Below are 24,271 nucleotides of genomic sequence, written 5' to 3'. Positions count from 1 at the left end.
TTCGCGTACACAGAACAGGGATTAACAGGTGTAGTATTCCAAAAAACTGACCTAGCCTTGGCTAGACATACACTGTGTCAGCTTACCTGGAAAACTGACAACGGCGACTGCAGATTATTTTAAATGAGTGTCTACACCCTTGTATGCACACGCAATTCCAGTGGTATTGGGTCCAGTATTCAACGGGATCTTGACGTGATGGTCGCTCCGATAAGTCCTAACGGGTCAAATAGCGATGCTTTAATTGAAAGAACCTTTCGTTTTGTTAGCAATTGATCTGGGAGTAGCGCCGGAATGTCGAAGTTGAATCTCAACGTATCCATTTTTGGTAACCAAGTCAGACCCAAAGTCTTTACCATTTGGTCTTGATCCCAACTAATACCATCCATCATCGGGAGTGCTAAGTCAGCTTGAGGAATACCGTCCAGTACGGTTTGATTATTTGAGGCCCATTTCCTCAATCTGAATCCGCCGCTGGCCATTATAGCATCCAATTGCTTCCTCAATTCTATGGCTGCATTGACGTCATCGGTTCCAGTAATCACGTCGTCCATATAGACATCTTCTTCCATCGCCTTTGCTGCAAGCGGAAAACTGCTTCCTTCATCCAGAGCTAGCTGTTTTAAGGTCCTCGTTGCAAGGAATGGCGCAGGTTTCGTACCGTAAGTCACGGTGGTTAGCTCATATGTCTCTACTTCTGCCTCCATATCAAACCGCCATAGTATACTTTGAAAAGTCGTATCATTTTGGTCCATTTTAACCTGCCGGAACATTTTCTCCACATCCGCAATGATCATTACTTGTCTTGTTCTGCAGCGCAACATGATCGATCGAAGATCTTGTTGAATAACTGGCCCTGCCAAAAGAGCATCGTTTACGGAAATCCCTGTAGATGTTTTACATGAAGCGTTAAACACCACTCTGACCTTAGTGGTTGTGCTGGCCTCCTTTACAACGGGATGATGTGGTAAAAAGTATCGTTTGACGCACGTATCGTCAGCCACCTTCCGCATATGACCTAATTCCAAATACTCGGCCATGAATTCTTGATATTGCTTGCGTAGATCTTGATCTCTGCCCAGTCTTCTTTCCAAACCCTGGAAACGTCGCAATGCGATATCCTTCGAATCCCCCAATTTCGATATGACTTCACCCTTTTTCGGAAGAGTAACTGTGTATCGGCCATCCAAACCTCGTTGAACTGTGCGCCCAAACTGCTCCTCGCAGCGCGCTTCCTCCGGGGAGTAATTACGGATGTCTCCCACTTCCTCGCAGGACCAAAACCGCTCCATCAACTCCTCCAAGTTGTCCGATACCACCATGTTGCAAGAAATTTGCGAAGATTGAGTCGGAGATGATACTTCTCCGGAAACAACCCAACCGAAAACCGATTCGGTAAGCAAAGGTAACCCATCACCTAACGGAATAGTCTTGCCTGTCTGGAAAAAGCCGAAGAAGGATTGTATTCCAAATATGAGGTCTACACTATTCGTTTGATGAAATGCTGGATCTGCTAGTATGATTCCTTCGGGGATATCCCATCCCCTTGTTGAAACCGTTGTAGTTGGTAGGTTGGCCGTAACCCTCGGTAACACCAGCAATGTCATGCTACAAGCGAACGATGAGCTTCGCGATCGTATTGTGATATGGATCTGATGTCGTACTCTCGTAGACGCCTGCCCGATTCCAACCACAGAAATATCAACCCCATCCTTAGAGATATTCATGAGCTTGCACAACCTTTCAGAAACAAAGTTACATTCTGATCCTGAATCCAGTAGGGCACGTGCCGGGTGACGTTTCCCATCATCATCTTCGACGAGAACTACAGCTGTTGTGAGGAGAACCTTAGAGGCACGTTGATGTGCCATGTTAGATGTTACTACATCTGTAGCAACTACATTTGCAACCTTTCCATCTTGTGTACTTGTAGAGGATTTCCCTTCTACCGAAGAAGCCTTGTTACCGTTCTCGCCATCCGGTTTAAAACAAACCATCGTATGGTGTCGACCTTTGCATCTTCTACAAGAAAACCTTGAAGAGCAATCCTTTGCCTGGTGGCCCTTCCTGAAGCAATTCCGACAAAGAGAGTGTGAGCGTAGGAAGGACTCCTTGCTAGCAACTGACATTCGTTGGAACGATGGACATACGTGCAACCAATGGCTATCCGAGCAAGCAATGCATTTCCCGGCTGATGATTGTGAGGCACTATGGCTGGTGCGGACCGCAAAAGGTTTTTTCCTCTGTGCCATTACGGAGTCTGATCGACCTTCCGATGGCTTTGCCGGGAGTGATTCTAAAATCCGAATTCTCCGCTGAAGAAATTCTGTTAGATCCCTTAACGTGTCTTGGTCCTTGTCAGAAGAAAACTCCTCCCATCCTCGTCTTGTATATGGATCTAATCTAGAGCTGAGGACATCAACCAACAGAAGGTCCTTATAATCTACTGGCTGCACTACCTGATCCAGCGTTTGAATTATCCTGTCGAAACCTTCCAGTAATTTGTGTAGCTCGGTCGACGATTCCTTAGCCAGTACAGGCAGTTTAAACAGTGCTTGCACCTGCCGTTTTTTTAGAAGCTTGCTATTGTTGTAGCGTTTGACCAACAAATCCCAGGCAATTTGGTAATTGCCTTTTGTTATCTTCAAGGGATCGATTAACGCCTTAGCTTCTCCTTCGAGGCACCCCTTGAGATAATGAAATTTCTCAACCTCTGGTAATTCAGTCTTCCAGTGAATCAATGATGTGAACAGATCCCGGAAGCTGAGCCATTCATCGATGTTACCATCAAAAGTCTGCAGCTGTATTTGCGGGAGCCGAACGTGATCCATGGATGCATGCTGATTCGTGTCGGTTTGCCTAACCGACTGCTCCAAGACGGGAGCATCTTGCAACTCCCTTGCCTTATCCATCAGGGCAGATTTTACATCGTAGTAGCGATCTTCGAATTTCACGCGTTCCTTGGAAAAAGCCTCTTCACCTGCTTCGAAGTCATCATGGGATTCGATTTCATATATGGTTTCCCCGATTTTCTCCCATAGTTCATCTAACCGTTCAAGACGAACTGATACCTGGCTGGCAGTCGTATTTTCATCACAGCATTGAACGAACTTGACGATGTTGTTCAACGATGTTTGCAGTCCCTTAAGTTTCGTATGTAGCGCCCTCAGGGATGGAGCCTTTTTCACCGACGTTGCTGAACCCGTTGGCGGCATGGTTGTAGATATTCGCGTACACAGAACAGGGATTAACAGGTGTAGTATTCCAAAAAACTGACCTAGCCTTGGCTAGACATACACTGTGTCAGCTTACCTGGAAAACTGACAACGGCGACTGCAGATTATTTTAAATGAGTGTCTACACCCTTGTATGCACACGCAATTCCAGTGGTATTGGGTCCAGTATTCAACGGGATCTTGACGTCACTCAGTAGTATATACAATCGTGTGAGAAAATAGTATGTAGTATCGATATTTTCCTACTTCGGCTAGACATATACTGTCGCCTTACCTGGACAACATTTACCGGCACTGTGACCAGGTAAGCGAACATCAGCAAGCGCATAAAGCACATACAACAATCTCCAAAGTACAGATATCAGCCAGCGCATTGCGAAGGGAAAATTGCAATGTAGTATCCCAAAAAACACTAGACTTCGGCAGAACATATACTCTTGCCTCACCTGGACAAAAGAGTGTAGTAGCAATTGAAAATATCAACCGTGAAAATAGTTTTTACGGCGAATAACCAGGGCTCCAATCCAAAGAAGAATCACTCCACAATGTGTCGAAAGAGATAATTTATTTTTAATGCGCAGCATCAAAGGTCCAGCGATGGCCGGGCATATATCTAAAAGTAAATTTACCTGGGTAAACTGATTGAAGCACAGGCCCGGTTATCACGTCGCTTATCGTCGTTACAATATAGTCCAACTCCTTTAAAATAAAACAGCGTAACCACGTCCAACGCTGACCTCGCATGCATTCAGTACTGGTCATCAGCAAACATGCAGTTGCCTTTCGTGTCGAATAACCAATCACCAGCACGGCTCACGTGGCTCACGAACGTAGCAGAAAGTTACAACGATTGGTGTTAGAATCACAAAAGAAAATGTCCAGCGGCTGGACGTATACTAATGTTCCACTCACCTAACTGGCTGTAGAAAGACACTCCAGTGATTCTACCAATGTTGCAACTCCAAAACGTGTCGATGGTTCCACATGTCCATTGTCCAGCACTAGCGTCGGTGCTATGGTGAATTCACAATGGCGCGCAACTATCGTTTCCCTCAGGATGAATTGATGGCGGTGTTATAGAACAATGGGTCTCGTGGTTTAGAGATGGCTGCCTTCCAAGCGTGGTTCCCTCAAATCAAACCTTCGTCATGCAGTGTAACTCCAGCATCTGTCCTTTAAATCCTCCCGTGGTCTGGATCCGGTTCGAAGGACCAGCAATGTTGGGGATCCAGCTGACCTTCGACTAACCTTTAGTTTCCTTCGATATAGTGGACGATAATGCGTGAACCAGTTCCGTCCTGATCATGCCCTTGGCAACCAATCTGCCTGGAGTTCCGGAACCTTCACCACACGGCGATTAAAACATGCATGGACGGATTGCACTTAAACACATTTATTGACCTAACTTTAACATTTATTACGATCTAATTATAGTTAATACACATTAAAAAACGGCAGAGGTTCAACCTCTGTGCAACCGATAGCGATCGTGGGTTGTGAGCGACTGGCTCACTCGATCGCGGACGATCGAGATGATCTCCATCCCGATGATTCCCTCTTTCTCTCTCGTGCTAGACCGAGACGACCCGTGAGGTTATGTGGGTCATCAACTCCGACATCATTAGTCTCTTTCGCACCAGCGATCCATTGGCTGCGTACTTTAACCGTTCTGTGGGTATTAGGGTAGTCTTACAATCCAACAATGATAGATCACCATTAGTTTGTTATGGCTGTTTAGTTTAAGTGAAACACTTGGTTTCTGCATTTATTGTTTTGCCTTTCTCATATTGAAAGGCTTTGCAATCACTCTGAAAATCGTCAACATAATCCTGGCCCGGAGGACCGAGTGTCTTATGCCATTCGACTCAATTCGCCGAGATCGGAAAATGTCTGTGTGTATGTGTGTGTATATGTGTGCGTATGTGTGTATGTGTGTGTTGACTTAAGAACTACTACAAATCAATCCGAATCCACCACGAACCAGCAGGCAGCGCACAGTGCACAGTGGTCCAGAATGCAAATTTAGCAGGAATTTTGAAATTTTACTAAAACTAAACAACTTAGCCTCATTAAGCCTTTGGAGAAGTTTTCGTAGTTTGTGAGCCTCTTCTTTTTATTAAAAGAACAGTCAGTTACCAATATCAAAAAATTAACTTTTTAATCATTCCAGCTAGAGCCAAACGACTTTCAGCGAAGTTGCAGAACAACAAGTTTTGGTAAAGTTTGCTGAAGACATGTATGCTCTAGCTGTCATACTTTTCATTTTACAACGAATTTGAATTCCATGGTTAAGGTGTTTCTTAGAAAAACTGTTTTATTCAAATAACTTTTGCGGTATTGATTTAAAACAGAAGTAGTCTTCAGACAACTTTAAGATTGTTTTAAGGCGAATAATTTGGTTCATGGCACCACGTATCTAACTACAGTGAAGACTCGTTTTTATCAGCCCGTTGGTGAATTTTGGGCTGATAAAAGGGGACATTGATAAAATCGGAACATACATTTTTCTTTCTTTTAAAGAAACAGAAGCTCTTAAAATATTCTTCTTTAGTCCCTAAATATAGCCTCATAACCTTTCCTGATTATTTAGCTTAAACTCCCCTTAAGGGGGCCTGACAGCGCAAAATAAAAAAAAAATGAAACTTTTTCTTGCATATTTCGGATCTCTAAGATAAGAAAAATAAGCTCAAGAAAGGATTTACTCGAATTCAACTTCGTTAGTCTGCTAGAGCCCATCAAACTACCAACTATCAATTTTCATATGAAGCTGATAACATCGGGTCAAAAATTCGATAAAATCGGGGGTAGATAAAATCGGGGACTGATAAAATCGGGTCTTCACTGTATTATCGTTGAAAAGTTATGAGCACGTTTTCGCCAAAAATGGTTTTTTTTTTGGAATAACAATATAACTCAATAGGGCAAACAAAATATAATTCTTTTTCAACTATAAATAAGGTCATGATTAGAGTTATAATTGTTAAAATTCATAAAATTGAGTAAAAATAAACTATTTTTGATATATTAAGTGCTTGCATCTTTTGAACGATAGAAGCTAGAGTTTTGATATGTTCGTCTTAAAAAGCTTCAAAAAACATCAGAAGGATAAGTTGGAAAGAAATGAATACTGAAAAAGTTATATTAAAGAAATGATTTTTCATGAATTGATCCTTTGTAATATGTTTAAATTACTTTCACGGTGGACAAAATAAAAAATATAGTTTCGTTTTCATGATAATATATTGCACTTTATAATATTTTTCTATTATTTCAAATATTGGGTAGGGTGGTTCTAAAAATATTAAAATCAGGAAAATTACTTTTCAATGGTTCGAGGTAGGGTTGTGGTACCGGTTATACCGGTACCGAAAATCCCGAGAATACCGACCCATTTTTGGTACCGTAATACCGGTACTGAACAAAAGCCAGTACCGGTATTTTCGGTACTATACAATTTTTTATGACAAATATGTTAACTCTGCAGGGGATCTGATTCAAAATATCGGTCTGCAAGATAACTTTTATTTATATTAATTTGCCTTCTAGATAAATCGTTGAGATGACACATGGCGCGTAATAAGACTATGGTCTAAGTCATGTTTGTATTTGGTTTGCTCATAAACCTTCATCTATAAAAGAACGAACAGCGATTTAGTTGCTAGAATTTTGAACTTGGTGAACTGCTTCAAATGGGGCGATTTGTAATTATTGGTGATCAGAAAATTCAGCAAAACTCCATAGTTTACAGAAAACAAGGAGCCTTGATATGCATTAGAGAATAGTAGGCAAACGACATAAAGGTCGAAACTAATTTTCAGAAAAGCAAGAGAGGAAATGCGATTAACCTGCTCGGATTTACTGCCATTCTCGCTTTGATTTACTGTTGTTAATAGGGTTTCATACATTTACCATCTGTTCAAGTCGACGAAAGTCGCACCACTTAGCAGTTATTGGTTTCAAAGTGGCCTAGATTTTGAAATAAAAGAAGGTGCCCTATACGAAAAATATCTTCTGTGAAATGAGGGTTGCCATTCCGAAGCAATTAAAAACAATAAACATGTTTTTTGATCAGCACAAATCAATCATCTGAGAATAATATCATCAGTTTGAGCATTCAATTTCAGTTTGAAGCTTTTTTCGATTTTTTTCCCGAGAATACCGACCCATTTTTGGTACCGTAATACCGGTACTGAACAAAAGCCAGTACCGGTATTTTCGGTACTATACAATTTTTTATGACAAATATGTTAACTCTGCAGGGGATCTGATTCAAAATATCGGTCTGCAAGATAACTTTTATTTATATTAATTTGCCTTCTAGATAAATCGTTGAGATGACACATGGCGCGTAATAAGACTATGGTCTAAGTCATGTTTGTATTTGGTTTGCTCATAAACCTTCATCTATAAAAGAACGAACAGCGATTTAGTTGCTAGAATTTTGAACTTGGTGAACTGCTTCAAATGGGGCGATTTGTAATTATTGGTGATCAGAAAATTCAGCAAAACTCCATAGTTTACAGAAAACAAGGAGCCTTGATATGCATTAGAGAATAGTAGGCAAACGACATAAAGGTCGAAACTAATTTTCAGAAAAGCAAGAGAGGAAATGCGATTAACCTGCTCGGATTTACTGCCATTCTCGCTTTGATTTACTGTTGTTAATAGGGTTTCATACATTTACCATCTGTTCAAGTCGACGAAAGTCGCACCACTTAGCAGTTATTGGTTTCAAAGTGGCCTAGATTTTGAAATAAAAGAAGGTGCCCTATACGAAAAATATCTTCTGTGAAATGAGGGTTGCCATTCCGAAGCAATTAAAAACAATAAACATGTTTTTTGATCAGCACAAATCAATCATCTGAGAATAATATCATCAGTTTGAGCATTCAATTTCAGTTTGAAGCTTTTTTCGATTTTTTTTAAAAAATATTCGAGTACCGGTACTTTACCGGTACTACCGGTACTGAGGGCTTCAGTACCGTAGTACCGGTTCTCGCCAAAAAAGGTCGATACTGCGAACCCTAGTTCGAGATTGATTTTAGCTGTCTTCCAGAAAATTTAAGAAAATAAGAAGACCCTGAAACTCTGTCTTGTACTTTTCATTTTTCAGGAAATTTACCAAAAAAAATAAGAGGGTCTCTTAAAAAATGGTTTTCTTTGTATAACTTTTGCAGTTTTTATTTTCCATTAAGATCACTTTAGAAATACTTTCAAATATTGTGAAGGAGAACAATTTGTCTTTACATACCGAACCTCTAGTTTCTCTCTTTATAAAGTTATATATACTTTTTACTAAAAATAAACTATTTATTGAGTAAATATTGCAAGATATAAAAAATATCGCATTTGCTATTTTTTGGTGATCTTTACTACAAAGCATGCTATTTCATATAGCAGCAACGGTATTAAATGTTAATTGCCCTAATGGACGACAATGCTATTTGAAAAAGCTATATTTTTTATATAAAAATTCTTACAACTTTGAAACGAACAGAGTTTAGTAGTTGGTGTTTAAAAGCAAATTATGCGCCCTAAAATAATTTTTAAATTTTCCATAAGATACTTTAGTGTAAATTAAAAACTACAAAAGTTAATGAAATAAAACCTTTTTTTTAAGAAACAAACTAAAGCTTGCATTTGGATTTCTCGTGCAATGGAAAGTATAAAAGTTAGAGCTTGCATGTATTCAGCAAATTTGTCTAAAATATGTTGCTCTACAACTTCATCGAAGACAGTAAAGCTCTATCTCGAAGCGTTAAAAAGTTCAATTTTAAATATTGCTAAAATTAGAGTCACCCTTGCATCTGTTCAAACAAAAAGAAGGGCTTTGCAAAGTACAACAACTTCGCTAAACATATTCAATTTTATGCAAGATTGTGGGGAATATTCATACGAACAATTCCTCCAAGGACACCTTGTGAATATATTCGATGGTTTGGCCTCTAGTGAATTAAGTTCACGTTTTTGGCATTTCCTACCACTGCACAGTGGTCGCAATGATACCAAAACGTGCGTTTAATTCATTGTGCTCTTGGAGTTGATTTTAGTGATTTAATGTGCTAGGAACACTTTTTTTAAATGTAAGCCCCCATCTTTTGATATAAACTGAATTGTGATAAATCCACCTAAAAGTGAGATAGAAAATTTATTTCTGCTAACTTTCGAGATAGAGTCATGATGTCAATGACAAAGTTGTAGAAAATTTTACTACGAGAAAACTTGCTAAACATGCAAACTCTCTAAAATGTAATGGTGTTGAGATAAAGAGCGTTGTTCGTGGAAGGCACCCAAAATATAATTTTTTCATTATAACGTTTTTCTGAGATTTTTTCAATTCTTTAAATGTTCTAAGAAGTTGTTGGAATTGAGAAACTACAGATATTTATCAAAGACGCCAACATTTTTATTTGAAAATTTAAGAGTTATTGAATAAAGTAGTTTAAAAGTCCCGCCATTTTGAATGTCAATTACCAAAAGATGTGGAAATATGTGGAAGACATTTCGATTCTATGAGAAAGACAGTGAGAAGTACTACAAGAAAAAACCCTAGTCACAACAGGCATCAACTGGCCTATATGTAAAAATTATTTTCCAACAATGCATGTTTTGTATTTTGTAACAAAATAAGTACAACTTTTTCAACATAATTTTTTTTGGTGATTTTTTCTCTTCGCCAAATGTTCTAAAATATCATTGTAAATATCAAAACACACATATGAATCCAGAACTCTTAGCTTCTGTTATCTGAAACTTACGAATTATTCATTAATTGACACGATAACAAAGAACATTTAAAGAATTGAAAAAATCTCAGAAAAAAAGCTATAATGAAAAAATGATTTTTTGGGTGCCTTCCACGAACAACGCGCCTTATCTCAACACCATTACATTTTGGAGAGTTTGCATGTTTAGCAAGTTTTCTCGTAGTAAAATTTTCTACAACTTTGTCATTGACATCATGACCCTATCTCGAAAGTTAACAGAAATAAATATTCTATCTCACTTTTAGGTGGATTTATCACAATTCAGTTTATATCAAAAGAAGGGGGTTTACATTTCAAAAAAGTGTTCCCAACACACCAAATCACTAAAATCAACTCCTAAACGCACGTTTTGGTACCATTGCGACCACTGTGCACTGCTCAGTGGTCCAGAATGTGAATTTAGCAGGAATTTTAAATTCCCATATAAACTGGAACCCCATCGAATATATTCACAAGGTGTCTTTGGAGGAATTGCTCGTATGAATATTCCCCACAATCTGATAAAAATTAAATTGAGGAATGGCTTACTATGATTAAACTAGAAACATTCACTTTTTTTATTGACGAGGTAGAAAGTAAGTGTCTTCGACAAAGTTTTAGAAATGCTCGAAATGAAGAATTTTGTTGAACAACTTAAACTTGTATGACTTAAGGTTATCGATTCATAAAGCGTTTTCTAAGGCAATCCCCTTAAATTTACGTGAAACGATGCTCCAGACACATGTTGAGGTATTAAAATCACATAATATTGTTGAAGACTGCATGTAAAAATTTAACCTGAAATCGGCAGCGCGGCGCACATTTATTGTAAAATTACTCATTCGTTTTAGAGTTATTGAAGAATTTTATTTTTTTTACACCAACTTCAACTGCGCATAAGAGAGAAAGGTGCAAACCAAAATGGACGAGCAGGTACTCTTTTCAATGTCCAGCCTACGCAAAATAAAGGTAAAAAGGTTTGATGTGTGGCACTCTAGAACCCTATGAATACGGTAAGCCTACTTTGTAACGTTTTTTTTTCACTTTTTCCATGTAAAAATAAACGAAAATTTTTTTTTTCAATTTTTTTTCGTAAAATTTTGTAATTAATGATAAAAAATGTTAAAATCTTCAATAACTTTGAAATGAATGAGTATTTTACTTACAGTCTTCAACAATATTATGTGGTTTAATGCCTACACATTTGTTTGGAATATAGTTTGCACGAAAAGTCACAGTGGAAAGTTATATTAAAAAATCCTGTTTTAATCCACCTAGCGGTGCAATTGTGCCTTTCTCATTTCTCTAAACTGTGGCACGGAGGCTGTTTATGTTCAACATAATTGTGGAAATGTCCATTACATTCTCAGTACACTTTGCACTTATACACAATGGCTTGCCAGCCACGAACTTGATGAGCTACGTGTCGACGGTGAAACACTTGAAACAAAAAAATATCATACTTCATTAGCCTAATCATCATTAGATCAATGTTATCTGCTTGCTAACTCATTTTGTCATGCGGGGGTGGGTGTGTGAGGAGGGCGAAAGTCCCATGAACGAACGACTCCCCAGCTTAAATTGGTATGCTTTGTGATATAGTGGTGGTTTAAAGATGATGGGGTTGAAAGGGAGGGGTATGAGGGCTGGATGGGGTGGTTGTCTGAGAGGTGATTTAAGGAGATTTTTAAGGGCGGGGAGTGAACAGTAGAGGGGGGTGTAACCCCTCTTCGTCAACCATCAACTACGCCCCTGTTAAAATCCAGAAACCTTATGCGAGTCAAAAAAAAATTTGGCCGGCCGGGTTTAGGTTGACGTTTTTCAGAGTGATTGCGTAACCTTTCTATACGAGAAAGGCAAAACTAAATTTAGGGGTGTTACCATAGCAAACGTCTTATAAATCGATAACTCTAAGTCCTACAAATTCAAGTTGTTCAAAAAAAATCTTCACTACGAGCATTTTTAAAACTTTGTCGAAGGCACCAACATTCTACCTTGCCTGTACAAAAAGTTAATTTTTTTTAGCTTGATCGTAGTAATAAATAAATTAAGTGATAAAAATTAAAATTAGGCATTAATTTTAATTTTTATCAGGTTGTGGGGAATATTCATACGAACAGTTCGTCCAAAGATACCCTGTGAATATATTCGATGGTTTGGTCTCTGGTGAATTAGGTTCACGTTTTTGGGGTTTCCGACCACTATGTAGCGGTGACTTTTGATGACATCTCGATAACAAACATTTACCAGATTTGTTGAGCTGAGTCGTTTGGTTCACAAGACTAGGTCCAGGCTTCTGAAAAAATCTTCAAAGTTTGAGGGTTTCTGTACTTTTCTTTTAAAATAAACGTTAAAAAATCAAACCCCGCCCCTTGAGAATTTTCTGCGCACAGGCCTGATCTGAAGGAACCTACGAAATAATCGAGATAGAGAAAAATATGGAGATAGAGAAAGTTAACTGTATTTCTTGTGTGAAGTTGAGCTATCTGATTGAATGGGAGTGTCACCCCTGTGGACATATTCAAAACAATATATAAATCATAAAACTGCCTGAAACATCAGTCGTCAGCTAAGTATCACATCATTATACGTTTCATCTTTAGGGCACACGAACTTGATGTCGGCTACATACGTACAAAGCATTGCATATTGCTACATTCTGATGTCATGAATCTTCCACGCCGGGTAAAAAAGCAAATAAAATAACACCAACAACAGCCTGATGTAACAGCGCATCCCAAGCACACCATGCGCTGTCATTCGGTGCCAAAACCGGTGAATTGGCAAACATTTTTCCGCCTGTGCTACGTCGATAAACGAATGCGAACTATTTTGCTAGCACTTGGCGGCAAACGCGTTTTAAACGTTTTTTGTCGCCTGGTGGAGCAGCCGTCCTCCTCCCCGGGGGTTGATGAATCCCTTAAACTGATCCCTAAACGTAGGTAAATTTACTGTATGTATTTAAGCGGTCTTCCGTGCTGTATCCCTCTCCCGATCGAACGACGAAGCAGCAAAGTGCGCAAAGTTTATTTTGAAAAGTAAAATCTAAATTGGCAGGATTTCCTTCTTGCATAATGTTTATTTTCGAGCTACGATCGCTCTCGGATAGCCGTGTGCATCGATCAACGTTAAATGTAACTGTTTTTATTGCAATCGATTTCGCTGCAATGTCTGTGGCGAAGCGCCATTTACGGGGAAAAAAAACTATCGAACTGTTTCAGTTCCGTTCATTCGAAACCAAGCAAAAACAATCCTGTCTGATTCGAAACTTTTACTTTAAACCACATCCATCATCAAAATGCGGAATATGTTATTGTTTTTTTTTGTTTCGGTTATAGAAGTCTTGGATTAGAAAAAAAATCTTTAGAAAAATTTCTAACCCTATGTGCGAGGTTGGGAACCGAACCCAGATGAGCTGCGCCCAAGGCAATCGATTTACCAACTACGCTATGCTAGCCCCATGTTATTGATTCCTAGAGTAATTGAATCGTTTTTCGATAGCTCCGTGCACCTATTTTTGAAGTTTTAATACTCGCATCAATTTGTAAATTTACCACAACCTATCCGGTAGTCAGTATAATACCAGAAGCAACTGTTTTGGAGCGTAAAATTCAAGTACATCAAAATGAAAAATATTAGTTTCATTGCCGGGAAAATTGAAATCGATTACACCGCCCAAACCCAACAGACTACCGTCCTTATACGCTTCCGAGCCGTGAGAAACTGAGGACTGGTAAGGGGGTGGCGATCTCCGTGGAAACCTACAAACGGGTTGCATGCCGGCCGCCCCGGGTAGATTTGTCTGTTAGTCAGGTGGGTGTTCGTTCGTTCGTTCGTGTATGAATCGAGTAAGCGAAAGATAGAGTGCCATACATTTCAAAGTCGATCGAGAAGGAAAATAAACTATTGCACAAGTTCAACTGGTGCTAGCTGCCACTGGTTTTGCCGGCAGTGCTTTTCGCTATCCCTAAGTAATAAGACGAAATGGGCGTCGGCGGGATCAAAAATTTACTACGTGACAGAAGCTAGTTAAACGGGGGAATTTACGAGTCTCCACCAGAACAGAGTGAACCGACGTTGGTGGAGCTAATTTTGAACACCGGCAGTGGCAGACGGTTCGTGGCATCGCAGCGTAAAATTACATCCTGTTCGGTTGGGTATGCAATCCTGGTAGGTACCTAATAAAATTATTTTATCGGACACCCCGAGTCATATTTTATCAGTATGGCAACAAAAACACCTTGATGCACCTTCGACACGATGCAACTCAAGCACCTGCTAGGAACACGTTTAAATATCCAAAAGGCATGTTTCAGATTTTTTGCTGCTTTCGCAGTATCATTTTCGAACACCTGCCCTCATCTACCGTTTGAAGTACAGGTTCACCCTCTGGAACTTTATATCAAACCGTTATCAAACTCAGGTATCAATACGAAGAGGTAAAAAAAATATCTTCTCGTTATTCACGCTTTAATTGACCGCTACTGGCACCGCTTAAAATATTGAGATGTTGTTTTTTTCGCAGCGCACCCGTAATACGGCCATCACTCAATTAAAAAACCGGAACAGCCCCTTAGCTAGAGGACGGAAGACAACGAAAAATGAAAACACCAGAATCACAAATTACACTTTGCTGGTAGTAATTTAAATTTGTTGTCAAGCGAACATGATGCTCTAAAATGGCATAATTAAAACCTAACGGTCGCGCGGACTAAATTGCAAAGACGGGGCCATCTGCTGGCCCAAATTGCGATGTGCTTTCTACGGGACTTTTGCTTTTCGACATTCGCTTTCTTGGCCGGATTTTTTTTTGTACCTCGGGTGGCTTGAGTCATCCGAGAATGCAGACACTGAGAATGATGCGGTTGGGATGAGTTGGGGTTTAGGGAGATCGTTTCATGTTTCATCTCAGCCGTTAGTGCAGTTTTTTGCAAATGATTTTTTGTCTTGAAATGCCTCTAACTCAAAAAGTGTGCTTTTAATTTAATAATTAAACCGCTTCGTAATTCTATTTAGAATCCAATATCTTGGATTTCTGCAAGTGGATAATAGTGGATCTAAAATCTGCACACATAGTTTGTTTTTTTATTTTATTTTAAAGTATGATTCTAAATGCTAATTAGTTATGGAGAGGCTCTTGAATCTAGATTCGCCATTTTGTGTTTAAAAATTTGTGAGAACTCCAATTTATGGTCTTAAATGCACCAATCTCAACTTTAGAACGCTGCCCGTATTGAATGTTTTCCGATAATAATTGTAAAGCAAGCTTCGTCAAACTTTCCAAGCCGTCTTAAAATTTTTCCTATAGTTGTTCAAACGAGCAAATCAACCAATTGTTTATTGTTTGTTGATCCAGTTTACAACTGGTATTACAGCTTTCTATTTTCAGTTAAAGTATAGTAGCTGTTATTTTGAATATTTCCGTTCCCGTTCTCTTTGTGATGTGCAACATTGATACTAGGTAAAAATAATGGTTTAGCTTAGAAAGTCATCTACTTATGATAAGTTCACTTTAAATATCATATTGAAATACGCAAGAATATGGTATTAGTTACGTTTGTACCATGTCGAAATTTCTTCTAAGTTTTTCCTAACAGTATTCTCGTAGTCAGATTATGGGTGACCTATTCAAATGATAACCAAATACGTTGTAAATTCTTTGACAACATTATGTACATATAAAAGTCAAATCTTCCCGTGCCAGTTCTGTAATCAATCGGAACGCTACGGACGACCAGCACCGCTTAACCACGTAAAGAATGCTGTTATACTGAAAGCTCCATTTACAAACATTTTTTACGTAATATTCGATTTACGAAACTCTTTTACGAACTAAATTCGAAATAACAAACTATTTTTTAAGAACTAAGTTCGTAAAAAAAAGTTTGAATACAAACAGCACCGTGTGATTTTGCACACAATTTAAAATATTCTAAGTTGACTATTACCACTAAAAGTTGGATATTTTTTAAATGGAGTTAACGAGAAGAAAATCAAAATTTTAGGCGGTTTCCGGTTTAGAACACTTTTTTATGAACTCAACAAAATGGGTATTTTCGGAATGGAATTGACGACGATATGACGGAAATTGATAATTAGACCATTTTGAAATCCAAAATTAATCATAAAATTTCAGTGCAAAATTTAAAAAAATGTCTTTGAATCTTTGAGGAAACAAAAATAAGCCCAAGAAAGCATTTCTGTACTCGAATTTTAACTGGATCGGACGGCGCCGGTGGTAGAGTGGTAAGCGAGACCTCCACCCATCCCAGTTGGTCTAGGTTTAATCCCAGCCGAAGTTCTTGAGATTTTGCTGATGTGAAAAAATCTTTGGTGACGTCTTCCTTCGGAAGGGAAGTAAAACCGTTAGTCCCCGGTCCATGAGTTAATGGGTCGACATCTAGTTACTAATAAATATACTCCTCCCGTGATACTTGTGGAGTGCGCAGTAGTATATACAACCTCTAGCAAAAGCAAGTATCGGACTAACATTCCTTTCCTTTCCTTCCACGATCTAAGTCCGGGTCTGGACGGCGCCAGTATTGATCAACGAACACTTTAGGATTACCAGGATTTGCACATTGAAAGATGTTTCGCTACTCCCAAGCGTAACTATCTACTGATTCGAAGTGCAGCTTCAGCTAGTCCAGATCTATAACGGAATAGCAGCCAGGGGTGGTCGAACAAGCTCAAGCTCAAGCTCGAATTTTAATTGGCTCATTTGATAGAGCCCATCGGTTGGGTAGACAAAATCGGGGGTCTTAACTGTATGCCAACAATACTCGTTTAAACAAACAAAATGGAGATTTTCGGAAGAAAGTTAATGAGTGAATGGCAGAAATCGATGTATTGAACTTCCGGTAGAGTAACATTATTTATGTAATTAGTTACATGTTAGCATTATTAGTATTTTTGGAATGGTATGCAAGGATTAGTGTCAGAAAACGATTTTTGATGCATTCTTACAATCTTTAATGGCGCCATATGGTATAGAAGTTACGGATACTGTTTGAGATTTGAACAAATTTGTTCAACCGGAAGTCGCCATCTTGAATGTCAAACTCACGGCACTCATCGATTTTTGCAATCTACTTGTTACTCCCGTTCCAAAAATACTCATATTGAGATCTGCATAGGGTGGTTCGCTATTTACCGATAAGTTGAATAATATTGATATTCGATTGCTAGTCAGAATTTTGTTTTTCGAACTGTAGTTACCAATATTAGTATTTTTATCAAACAACGTTACTACTAGCTGTGTATTGAATAATAATTATCTGCTTTTGGGGAATATGGCGTGCAGAAATATGAGTATGTTTGTATATTTATTCGGATAATTTAACTAAAAATATTGAATTTGGCTTTAAATAATTTTTTCCCTCGATATCCCTCGCGAATTTTCTTTAAAATGGTCTTCAGACTATTCAGTTTCACATAAACTATGCTTTAGCTGCGCAAGTCTGCGCCTAGAATGCCTAGAGAATCTAAGATGTTATATATGTTTGGCAAGATAATACAAGACAAAAAAAATTATTTTGCTTTTTAAAATTAAATTAGATCTTAATTATTATTTCAAAAATTAATAGCTTGATTATTATTTAGAAATTATATAGCCCAATTATTTATTTCTTTTCGATCGGATCATTACAACTTGAATTATATTAATTTTTTGGACGCTACTTTTTGAAGCACAGGTCGGTACGGAATATTCGATATACGAGGCAAACGGCTCACTCCACTTCGTACCACAACGATTCTCGAATACGGATTTTTTGAGAAAGCCCAAGTTTAAATTTTCAAATAAATTTGAAATCATGAACTGCTGCTCCTTTTTAAAATAAATGGTACCCTCACGAGGGTATTTTATGCATGCAAAAAAAAATATTTTTACGGTGGGCAAACTCTTAGTATTCATTAAAACTACTTTTAGGAAAAAAAAATCACAATTAATTTAAAATTTTGTCGTTAACTTGCTATTAAAGTCACGAACAACATTCCAAAATTGAAGATTGGTCTGTGAGTTGGTTCACGAGATATCGTGCTCACTGGAAACGATATCAAATATTGGCGTTCAAGCACAAAAGCTGTATTTTCAAGAATTGTCAATGAAAAATCGTAATTTTTTTACAAGAACATCAAAACGTGTACTATTTGATGCTTTAAAAAAATGATAGACCAAAAATAATGATAATTAGATGCGAATGATTGGTGTAATAAGAAAAGCCATATCATACTGTTAGGTAGATATAATCACTTTTTACATTTCTTATAAATGAAATGTATAGAATTCGCTCAAACTTTCAAGATTGTTTCGGAGGCCCGGAGGGCCGAGTTTTATATACCAATCGACTCAGCTCGACGATTTGGGACAATGGCTGTGTGTGTGTGTGTAACGGACAAATTCTCATTCGTGTATTTCAGCAATGGCTAAACCGATCTTATCAAAACCAATTTTAAATGAAAGAACTAAAAACAGTAAGAACGCTATTAATTTGTTTTTGATTCTGATGTTTAGTTTCCAAGATATGAATGCTTGAATGTGCAAAAAATGGCGCTTTTTGCAGTTTTTTTTTAAATTACCTGCCGAAATTAGACTGCCGACAACATAGATTAACAATTTATATATTTTTCGATAGCTATAACGAATACCTTTCGAATAAGCTATAGATTGTTGAAATCGGACTATTATCAAAAGAGATATTTACCATTAAATACGGACGAAATTTTTTTATCATTTCCCATTGCCAGAATTATGACCAAAAACAGGTAATCTATTATTAACGCCAAAACGGCTAATTTTAGGTGAATAATATCTTCGGAGAATTTAATGGAAGTAATATGCTCTTTCTTTTGGTATTGTGCTTTTGCTGATTAATCCCCTTAAGAGTGAGATATTTTCATGAATTTTCTTGGAAGTCATTGTATTGAAATAATGCCTTCAGCAAATTTGTAGCTCTTACTCTTGCGAATAACTTTACTGAAGACATCAAATATATATTTCAAATACTTTAAAAGTTATGGCTTGTTGTTTGTGGATTTCCCTTTGTCGCCTATTTATTGTTCAATATAGTAATAATCCATTTAAATGAGCCAAATATTATTTCGATAAAACGAATTTCGTATTTCATTTTTCTATCTACAATCGCTAGAATAACCACCGAACAATTCCAAGTTGTCAAGATGGAACTTGATCACTTATCGGTGCAAAAATTTTCATTTGCGCGAAGCTTCTGACTTATAACCATTGGATCGATCTGAAACATATCTCGGAAAATGAAAAGCTAAATGAATAACTCCAAGCAGTGGTGTAGCCAAGAGGATGCTTTGAAGTTTATACAACACCTCCCCCCCCCCCCCTCACTCAAAAAAAATTGGATTGAAGTTAAAAATTTATTGATGCAGACTGATTTAATTCAATATTGCAATGATAACTATCTGATCAGTACATTGATAAACTATTGTTTGAAACATCATGAGGACCTTTTAAAAAGTGGGAATGCGATTCTGATCTGTAACTGATCTATTGGTCTTGATCTCACAGTTGTCTAATAACATCAATATCAAATACTTGCCTAAAAACATTCCAATAGAAACTCATTCCAGGGTTCTGAAATCAATCATAATCATAATTTCCTATATGGGGTGGGCGTAGCTTAGTGGGTAAATCGATTGCCTTGTATGCAGCGCACCTGGGTTCGAGTCCCGACCCCGCACATAGGATTAGAAATTTTTCCTAAGAGATTTTTCTAACCCGAAGAGGCGAATGACCTTAAGGTTAAAACCTCTATAATCGAAATAAAAAAAAAATAATTTCCTATCATATTGAGTTCAGTTTTTAAGGTGTGTTTTGTAATATGGATTAGGGTCTTTTTTAATAGGAAGCGAAACTGGAATTGTTTTAATGTCTATGAAACTTAGATCTGCTCACCAAAAAATTGCATAACTTCCAACATTTGCTGAAAATGTTTTTATTTTGGGAATGCGTCGAGTTGAGACGAAAACATTATAATATTCATAACGAGAAAACCACCTTCCAAAAGTAGGAGAATTTATGAAAAATGGCGTTTTTCGTTTCCCCAATTTCACAGGTTTAGTATCTTCGATGAATTTTACAAACGTTAAACAGCACATCATTTGATAAAATAATTTTTGGCGTTATATCCCCCAAAAAGTATTTATGGCGAATTTACTCTTCAAACAAATTTAGTTCCAGACTTAATGTCTTCAGAAAAATTTTGGGGAGTGCTATTACAAACCACTTTGTTGAAGACATGAAGGATCCATGTGTTCAAGATATTAACATATTTTAGGCTATTTCTATTCAATTTTATATTAAATTATTATGAGATTAATTCCTATGATAAATCTCTTCTACTGTTTATAAACGATAAAATTTAGAAGTTATCCAATGGGAGAGTATGTGAAGTTCACAATAGAAAGTTATTTTAGAAAAATAACTAGATGAAGGAACACTTCGTAAATATCATTTTATAACTCGATATACTCCATGTACGTAGTATTTTTGCCAACAATAAAGTTGTTTTAAATGAAAGTCTCAACAAATTCGCTGAAGACAGGAACTCTTACAATTTTTGGAAAAACTGATTCTCCATAATTTTAAAACTTCAAAGATGGCGGTTTCGTAAATAAGTAGAAACAAAGTTATTCTACACTCGTCCACAAGAAACTTCTTCGAATACTGCCTATCTATTATAATACATTGAAGACCCGATTTGATCAGCCCTCAATTTTATCAGCCTCATATGAAAATATGTTTGATGGGCTCTTGCAGACAAAAAAGGCTGAATTTGAGTAAATCCTTTCTTGACCATATTTTCCTTATCTTAAAGATGCAAATATGCAAAAATGAAAAAATCAATTTTTTTAAATTTTTGCGCTGGAAGACTATATTAAATAATCAGAAATAGGTATTACACTACATCAAGGGAAGGAAGGAATATTTTAACAAATGACAGAAATACCTACCAACCAATTTCCCGTGATCCATGATTATATAAATTTGGACCTTTTTCTTGAAATAGTAGAATTTTGCATGGATTATAGTTATTTCAAATACAACAACCAACACTAACAACAAGTTTTCGGTACAACTATGGGCAATCCTCTATCGCCAATCTTAGCTGAACTAATTATGGAAAATCTTCTTAATTCAGTCATCCGGTTACTAGACTTCAAACCACCATTTCTCAAAAAAATTGTCCAGTTCACCTCTGAATAGGAAACAAACAAACGATTACCGATCATGGATATGATGATCGTTCGGCAAGATGATCAACAAATAAAAACGGAATGGTACATGAAACCCATCGCCAGCGGTAGGTTTCTAAATTATCATTATAATCATCCACGACATCCAAAGCTAAATGTGGCTAAAAGCTATGTTAGCCGTGTAAACCGGTTGTCGATCAACCTAAACACATCACAAAAAGCTGTAATAATTGAACAACAACTAAGCCTTATCGACTACCCTAAGAGTCTACGCCGCAGACTCATAAATCGCATGAATGAACACAGCGTTACATCAGCAAACCAACCATCCGATATTCCGCAGCATACCCATTGTTCTATTGCATACATACCACAGCTGATAAGCAAAATCGATAAACACCTGAAAAAAGAATAACCGAACATACGACTAGAAACATACAACATCAACACAGTAGGACATTTATTCTCCAAAATCAAAGACACCATCTCCGAGGAAAACCAATACAACGTCATCATACCCTGTTCAAATTGCAACGTATGCTACTCAGGAATGACAACAAACCGGTTAAAAACAAGAATCAACGGACACAAAAAAACTCTACAATGTGTGGGACAAACTTCTTTCTCAAGGCACCAGCAACACCGATCCACAAATCATAACACTAAGAGAACGGACAGCACTTATGGACCACAGCATAGCATTTGATCACAGGCTCGATTTAAAACGAAGTAATATTGTAGACAGACACAACAGAAAACAGTCACTAGCATATCTTGAAGTTTGCCACATTATGTTCGCCGAAAATAGCATAAACAAACGAACCGACACACGGGGACTAAGTACTATATACGCAAGAATTATGCACACATTAAAAAACTTAAATCAACACAAACACAATCCCGATAGACAAGAAAATGACAACCCGAGAAATGTCATAGTTGCTATAGAAACTTGAAACACAAACACCAATGTGACAGAACTAGCAGAAAGAGATTAGGCAAACAGATAGACAGGAAATTTTTCAAACCGTACCAGCAGACTAGTAATTCGATGCAAAAAGAGAAAATACAATCGACCGCAAAAATATCGACACACTCGCAAATTTTTCAAACGCCCTTACATTTTTATCAAGACGATTTGATACACACACACTTAACTTAACTTGAGATACACACACACACTTAACAACAAAACGAAATAGCCTCTGTAAGTCTAACACACAGTAAACTCTCCCTAACGCAAACTGAAACAAAAACTGAAAATTATATTAAAATGAAATTAGTTTTAGATTCCTTGAAAAAGGTGGAATAAACCACCGAAACGTCGCAGTTGAAGCGATACATCGTTTTTGCTGCTACCATAGACTGTATAGCCGAAAAACTCCCATTCATATGTTCCTAATAAGATTATGTAAATTATAAAGCATTTGAAAAAATTTAATAGAAGTGACGGAAGGTTATCGAAAAGTTTCGTGAAAAAGAAAATTCCAGTAATGATAATGATTTTCCCTAACGGGTTGCGAGAGTTTTTTATTTGTTCTTTGGCATTAGGATTAGGGATAATAATTCAGATCAAAGATACTACTGGGAAGTCATTTTTAGAAAAAGTCTATATCGAAGTAAACTAGCACGCATGTACTTCAGAGGCAGCGAGATATCAAGAGCTGAAATTTCAGTGCTTAGTTCTCAGCCACGTTGGGAATTTGAGTATACGCTATTGAGTATGAAATTAAAATCCATTCGAAAATTTGTTTTTCGAATTTTTTGACTTAGCACAACATATATAAGCCTTTTAGGAAATTATATGTTAAAATTGTTGTTATTAACGGAGCATTAGCAATAATTCGTTTGTATTTCTATTTCCGCTTTTCAATTAAATTATTCGATATTTGCATTACATATATTTATGACAGGAATGGAACCACTGTGCGCCTGATTGACACTAGCTCCAAAACATGAAAACACTATTTTTTATTTCTGAGTAAATCCTGCGTGATGTGATTAGGCTGGTGAGAATTAATGAAGTCAAAACTTGGTTTGGCTTTGCAAGCCAATGCAATGTGCACTATGATGTATTTCTCCCTAGTGTTTTCGTTTTTTGGAGATTAGTCCTGTCACTGTATTAGAGTCGGATTCTGATGAGACTAAGTCGAAACGAAAATTCCATAACTCATTTAGTTATTGGTATTTTTCCCCATTTGCGCAAATGTGGTTTTAAACGATTTTCTGCTTAGTGGAGAAAAATAGTCTTTACCTAAATTTTTCTCCACTAACGAAAAAATCAGCAAAGAGTTTGATTCCAAGAGCGTCCCGGCCTTGAAGTTACATTACTGGTATGCCGCTTACATTTTAATATAGAGGTCCGTCTCAAAATGTAGGCGTTTCAGGTGGTATACATATATCCAAATTTTGAGCCAAAAATGTATCCCATCGTTTTGAAAAGCTCTCATCTAAAGGGTGTACGGAATCAATTTGCAGCGCTAGAATTGATTCGTCAAAATTCGCTTTCAAATTTTGAGGAAATGAAAAAAAAAAACATAGTTTTAAACATTTTTCAGGCTTGTTTTATTCAATGCACGTAACTTTCTCATAACACAGTTTAAGTCTTGTACAACTTTTGGACCAATTTGTTTTTGTGTAGAAATTAGTTTTTCCTCATTTCTGCTTCTGTTTTCATTTCATTAGGATGCTTTCGGGATGCCTGTCTGCCCAGCAATTTTCAATTGGCGGTAATTCCGCAACATTTGGATTATTAAGATCCTTTGGCGCAAAATTTACCTTCTTAGTCTTATACCACCCCAGAACATCTTTCAAGTAGTGGCACGAGGCCTAATCCGGCCAGAAAACCTTTGGACCATCGGAAGGTCTCAGAAGTGAAATACGCCTTCCCATTGACTATTCTGGTTGTCACGAATGAAGCGCTTCCATTTCCACACGAGCAAATTGCTTGCCAAATCATGTATTTCTTGCAAACCTAGAAATCTTCTGCTTTCTAACTTTCTTAGGAACGTCCTCGTCAGCAGCTGAGAGAAGAGCTACCGTACTCGCAATTTTTCCACT

The 24,271-nt window shown here is 37.4% G+C and overlaps 1 protein-coding gene across 1 annotated transcript; it reads right to left on the bottom strand.

Annotated features, from left to right (window-relative positions):
* Positions 1 to 179: 179 nt before the first annotated feature.
* On the bottom strand, positions 180 to 3,215 carry LOC131688122 (uncharacterized). Its single transcript, XM_058972273.1, has one exon. It carries the CDS (start codon positions 3,213 to 3,215, stop codon positions 180 to 182), a length of 3,036 nt encoding a protein of 1,011 aa, XP_058828256.1.
* Positions 3,216 to 24,271: the final 21,056 nt, after the last annotated feature.

This window comes from Topomyia yanbarensis, chromosome 3 (genome assembly GCF_030247195.1).
Source record: "Topomyia yanbarensis strain Yona2022 chromosome 3, ASM3024719v1, whole genome shotgun sequence".
Lineage (NCBI taxonomy): Eukaryota > Metazoa > Arthropoda > Insecta > Diptera > Culicidae > Topomyia > Topomyia yanbarensis.
Note: the sequence above shows the minus strand (reverse complement) of the source record. Positions and strands in the feature narration are given on the sequence as shown.